This window comes from Sardina pilchardus, chromosome 18, assembly GCF_963854185.1.
Source record: "Sardina pilchardus chromosome 18, fSarPil1.1, whole genome shotgun sequence".
In the NCBI taxonomy this organism is placed as follows: Eukaryota; Metazoa; Chordata; class Actinopteri; order Clupeiformes; family Clupeidae; genus Sardina; species Sardina pilchardus.
Genome location: NC_085011.1, coordinates 10293166 through 10299511, shown reverse-complemented (window position 1 = coordinate 10299511; position 6346 = coordinate 10293166). Strand labels below are relative to the sequence as shown.

The following is a 6346-nucleotide window of genomic DNA, read 5'->3' as shown; positions in this document are numbered from 1 at the left end:
GTGTTAGTGCTGTTCTTATATTAAGCTTGTATCATTCAGTGTGGGTGGGACTCATAACTGTTGCTATCTAATGTATCTAAGAAGAGAAAGGTATTATTGCTAAACCTGCAATTATGATACGCTGGAAAAATAGAGAAAGTCTCTCACTTATTGTTTTTTTCCCGCAGTCACAGCTTCAATGTGCTATGAGGTGTCCTGCTATGATGTAATGGTTTAGTCATGTGACTCGACAGCAACTGTAATGTCAACATCTTTGAAATACAGTACACTCTCACTACTAGACGGGTCACATGACATTCAATTAAGACTATATTTCATATTTTAAGAATCGCCCAACTTTAACTATTTTCGATTACAGTAGCCTAATACAAACATTGGGTGTAAAACAGGTGCCTGTTGATGAGTCAGACGGTCAAACTGGCACGCGCGTTTACAAGTCCAAGGGCCCCGCCCCATAACAGCCAGCGGTGACAAGTGCAGCGTGACAAAGGGAAACACTGGCTGGTGTCACCATGATCATAGGACTGTCATCCTCCCTACTAGTGCCGCAACTGTCACTTGTCACATGATATAATATTTTAATTTTACTGGTTTATTTAGTGCGCAAAGGGTAGTGTTTTAGCTACTATTAGAGATGTCAAATTAGAATTTGCGGTTGGCGCACCATGCCTCTCCACCGGAGTGCACCGACCAACCCTGGAATTGTGGAGGAGGATGATTTCTCCAGTATAGCAAACGGGACGGCTGTTACTGCGCTTAAATGCGTGGTTGTCGGTGACGGCGCGGTAGGGAAAACATGCTTGCTGATGAGTTATGCTAATGATGCGTTTCCAGAGGAATATGTGCCGACTGTTTTTGACCATTACGCAGGTAAGAAGTTGTATTCGGCTGTCGGGTAGGGGAAATGTATTCTGAATGTGTCAAATTTGGTGGATTATGTATAGCTAGGCTAAATGAAGTGGTGAATTGAAGAGAGAAATTACATGAGGGTGGGGAATATTGTGCCGCAACTGGTGTTACAAATTGATGTTGTTTATTTCGTGATTTTCTTGAAACGGGGTAGCCCATTTGTATTCAATCGTTGGACACTTGTTGCTCTCGCTGAGCGCTTTCTCACTGGCTTGGGTGTTGTTCTTTGTCTTCACAGCCTCTAACACTGTCTTTGTTAATTCTACAGTGAGTGTGAGCGTTGGAGGAAAACAGTATTTATTGGGCCTGTATGACACAGCTGGACAGGTAATGTTTGCCATCACCGTGGATGTTTGTGACACTGACAATAAACCTGTATGTGAGCCTAGGCTGACATGGTAAGGTACACACCAAGACATCAAGTTTTCTGGTGTGATTTTTTAACAGCTCATTAACTGTGGTGTCATGGTTTTGATGACAAAATACAGATGACTCAGATAGTAACAAAATATAGCGATGGCAAAACATTGTTGAATATTATGTATACAAAAGTTATTGGATAATATATTGCATAATAATGTATTAGTAGGCCTACACTGAAGGTTGAAGGTCACTTCTGTGAAAACACGATGCTACAGTAGATACTACTACAGTTATAACCATAGCATTACATCAAGTCTTCACGTGTCCAAGTCATTTAAAATGCAATGCATTCTTTCCTGTATTTTACAATATCCAGTAGTGAGGATTTGGAAGTTGAATCTGATTGGATCAAGTGTGAGAATTGGAGAATATGTGTGGTGATTGAGACAGTAAAAGCTCAGTTCCCTATTTGGATCTTGGTCTGATCATGTTTGTCTGTCTTTCTCAGCTGCTGGTGTCTGTGTGTGTGTGTGTGTGTGTGTGTGTGTGTGTGTGTGTGTGTGTGTGTGTGTGTGTGTGTGTGTGTGTGTGTGTGTGTGTGAGTGTATGGCCGGAAGGAATAGAGAAGTGCCTGTGGTTCAGACACCACCAAAAAAATAATTCAGTGCCGCTTTACCTGAGTGTGTGTGTGTGTGTGTGTGTGTGTGTGTGTGTGTGTGTGTGTCAAGGGGACTACGTCTTGACACACAGTGTTGTCTCTATTTTGGACATAGTTCCCATGTCTTCATTGTAGTTTTGGTCACTCAAATGACTGAACGGTCATGGGCACACTGATTGACAAATGTATGGGCAGTCTCTCTCTCTCTCTCTCTCTCTCTCTCTCTTTGTGTGTGTGTGACATCATACAGTACATTCAATGACTCATACCTGTCACACCAAAATTAGCAGATGAGAGCATGGATTGGGAGTCTTGTTGATCACCACTTGCTTTGTCATCAGATGAGTGCAGCAACTGCTATTGTTTTTTTTAATGGAAGACGAGAAAAGAGAATGGTATTCATAATGGCATCTTTAAAGAAAAATCTAAAGAAATCTGAGCTAAATAATCTTTCATTTGCGTTTAGCTTTACTGATTCAACCATTCAAGCTGGTAATACATTTGTAGTTCTTACTTGTTTGTGAAGGTCTGTACATACAGGCAGGCAGGCTCTCATTCTTCTCTCTAGTGGAAAGAGTACACAAAGGATCAGCTGGGTTATCTCTGCTGGAGACCCTGCCACAATAAGCAGTGATATGTTTCTCAGGTGCTGCAAGCTTAAGCTGGATGTTTACTATAAACTGCACAGATGTGTTGCTCAATGGGACATATCTTATGCCCAGTGCATCGCAGCTCCAGGTGCAACGGAACTACTGCATCTTTGCTAGCTGGTGGCCAACCCTCTCATCATTATTCTACCAGGTTGTGTTTTGTGAGTTGTGTGTGTGTGTGTGTGTGTTTTATTTGTTGTTGGCGTTTTCACATTTGTTGTTCACTTTGCACTTCAGAGCCAACATGGGGTTTATCTTTTTAAATTATTTCAACTTTATGTAAACATATATTTGAAAGTGTACTGAAAGGAGAGCAGCTTGATCATTTGTATGTGTAGTATGTCAAACTATGTTGAAAATCTTGATGTTTGTACATATTTCCTACAGTTTTTCTCAGTCGCTTGTGTGCATTTCTAATCGTAATGTTGACATTTGCACAACAGTTTGTACCTTTCTCAAAACGATTCACACACACACACACACACACACACACACACACACACACACACACACACACACACACACACACACACACACACACACACACACACACACACACACACACACACACACACACACACACACACACACACACACACACACACACACACACACACAAAACACAACCTGGCAGAATAATGATGAGAGGGTTGGCCACAAGCTACCACCTTATAGTGGATAACTTGCATCTTTCTCAAACTGCTTAGTTTATGCCTCAAATCCTAATCAGCTCAGTGCCCTCTGCTTGGCAGGAGGACTATGACCGCTTGCGTCCTCTGTCCTACCCCATGACGGATGTCTTCCTCATCTGCTTCTCTGTGGTGAATCCGGCCAGCTTCCACAACGCTCGGCTGGAGTGGGTGCCAGAACTGGAGGAACATGCGCCTGGGGTTCCCTTCCTCCTCATTGGCACACAGGTGAACCGAACCCCCAAAAATAATACTTTAATTCAAATACTTCACTGCAGAATTTGAGTATATTTGGTTATTAGATTTACTGCTTGCTTGAGTAGCCCACATTTATTCAATGCCCATTCATTCATCTATCCCTCAAAAATAGTAAAATATACGCGCCTGCTCTGAAATCATTGGTTGGTATATTGTACAATTACAGTAATTATATAGTTTATGAGCTATGGAAATTATTTTTTTGTCAAGGAAAATTCATGGAATTACACAGTATATTTCACCCTGGAGTCTTAAATCCCCCCCTGCGGATTTGAAAAACTGTTCCAAACACACTTCTGAATTTCAGTGAGCTTTTATACTAGAAGCAAATAAGTGACACCATCGGAAACTTTGAATCTTATAAATCTTAAAAATATATGTTTTAAAAGAGAACGTATCAATGGCACTTTGTAAAAACAATAAAAGAGAATCCTAAGATTTCAGGCCCTATTTACACGACAATGCTGGGCGTTTTTGTCTTTACCGCTTTCACTGGTCCTCACCTGCAGCAGGCCCATTCAAAAAGCCCATTCAACTTAATTTGCTTTTGAAAGAGACACTAAATGACACATTTAGTCTGACTTTTTTCCAATTTGTAGATAAACTACATAAACATTTTTAATGTTCTTCTTACTTTTATGTAGCCAACACCTTTGTTTTCAAGGTTCCAATTTCAAACGTCTTAGCTAGATATATTTAAAGTGTGTATTTTTCCAAAGCTTGAAGGCCTTTGAAAATCATTTTTTTAAAAGTTGTGTTTACTTTACACTGAATTATAATAAAAAACTGGTTTCATTACATCCACATTGGTCTCATATAATTACTGTGGAGGACCTCTAGAATATAACCGTATGTGCCACTTTTGCTTAGGTGTTTTAGTTAGATGAAAAACTTAAAAATCTCAAGGTATAGCAGACTGCCTCAAAGTGCCTGAAAGGGCCCCGGACCTCCACGTGTTAGAGTGGGAACCCTGTACTCTAGTAATGCAGACAATCTTAATATCGTACACTGTACTCTTTCTGTCTCTTTGATCAGATTGACTTGCGTGATGATCCGAAGACCATCACCAGGCTGAACAGCATGAGGGAAAGAGCCATTACAGCAGAGCAGGGCCACAAGCTCGCCAGAGAGGTGCAGTAACATCTTCTCTCATTACAGTAACGGTACAGAGAAAGGAGGAGATTAAGAATTATTAAATTATTAGGTGCACTGTCTAGTAGTAGTATTCTGATTCTAGGTTAGGTGTAATTGACAGAAAATTACCATCCAAAATTAGCACAACATTTGTATCCAGAGCTACTGTATAATTAGAGTATAATAATACTCCACACCACACCACACCACACCTTGCCATTCCATGCAAGTGCCGTCATGAACACTCTTCTACCTGCCCCTCAGGTAGGGGCTCGTTGTTACTCGGAGTGCTCCGCACTGACACAGCAGGGCCTGAAGGCTGTGTTCGACGAGGCCATCATCACCATCCTCACACCAAAGAAGAGGAAGAGGAGGGCTCTGAGGAGACGGCTGTGGCCTGGCAGCCATCACTGTTGCCCAATCACATGATCAGCTGGGACACGAGAAGAAGCAGACTACCGGAATATTAAACTGAGCACTCCAACTCTGTCCACTGTCATCATGGCTGGTTTGGTTATGAGATCAAGAGCCTCTTGGAAAAAATTGTTGTCTGTCGCATTTTTGTCGTTGAAACAGTAGGCTATAGCAAAATGGAGTTACAGAAGAGCCTGAAACTATATGCACAAGCAAAGCTTTGGTGGACTTATTAATGCAAATGAGAGACCTAAGGGGATAAGAGAAAGGCAGGTATGATGGAGATCCAAACAGACTTTCAGAAGAGTGAAAGCACAAATTCTGGTAGCACATTTACACCAGAACGACAGATTGGGCTGAAATGCACTATGAATTTGTTATTTATTTTCTAATTCAACAGAGGCGTTCATATGAGATTAATGTTGCATAGTTGTTATCCATATATTTTAACTGTGCCGTTTACCAAATCCTCGATTTCTAGGAAAATCATTTTCACCTTCTGTTTTCTATTGGACATCGAACACCCCTTGATCAAGCCTTTGTTGGCACTTATGGTGAAGCTGGGTGCCACAGCTCTTAGACACAGTGATCTACAGTACTGATGCAATATTTTATATCTCAGCACTGTGACTGATCAAATTGTAAGATCTGTCCAAAATGCTATTCTAAGAGCTCCCAGACTACTTCTTAGGTTATTTGGTGCCATTAAGCCTCATGGAATAGTTCAACAAAACTTACAATACCTTTAAACATAATGGCCATAATGTTTTGTATCATGTTACTGATCTTTTTCAAGTACTGTTATATGCAGCATACTGTTTATGCAGCCTACCACTAGCAATTATACTCACCATCACACAATAAATATACTAATATCTAATATGGCAAATTCACTACCTTACTCCCCCATTCATTTATGAAAAATACAATGGACTTGATCAATAAACAGTGTTTGGCTATGTGCACTCTCGCTCTTACCTGTGTCCTTCGATAAATGCATGCGAATCCTTTGCAGTATTCTATTAGCAGTGACACTGCAATATTCATCACAACATATCACAGGCAGTACATGCCTCAAGCAACGTTGAAATTAATAGTATATTTCATGTAACCTTTATTAAACTGTCAAGTTGTGTTTTATATCAGGCCATGAATGAATTTCTGTAAATGGAAAGACAATTGTTGCACTGATTTAACACATAAGACATACCTTAATAGTAGATTCATTTATTAGTGATATAATGATTGAGCATTTCATAAATACTTGAGAT

General features: G+C 40.4%; 1 protein-coding gene across 2 annotated transcripts; it reads left to right on the top strand.

Annotated features, from left to right (window-relative positions):
• The first annotated feature begins 480 nt into the window (after window positions 1-480).
• On the top strand, window positions 481-6065 carry LOC134063669 (rho-related GTP-binding protein RhoQ-like). Of its 2 annotated transcripts, none has more exons than XM_062519315.1 (5): window positions 481-870; window positions 1148-1236; window positions 3333-3497; window positions 4563-4658; window positions 4926-6065. In XM_062519315.1, exons 1-5 carry the CDS (start codon window positions 666-668, stop codon window positions 5088-5090), a joined length of 720 nt encoding a protein of 239 aa, XP_062375299.1. In that variant the 5' UTR covers window positions 481-665; the 3' UTR covers window positions 5091-6065. The 2 variants fall into 2 exon arrangements, with proteins under 2 accessions (XP_062375299.1, XP_062375300.1); XM_062519316.1 differs by having other exon boundaries at window positions 1178-1236; window positions 4926-6064.
• Window positions 6066-6346: the final 281 nt, after the last annotated feature.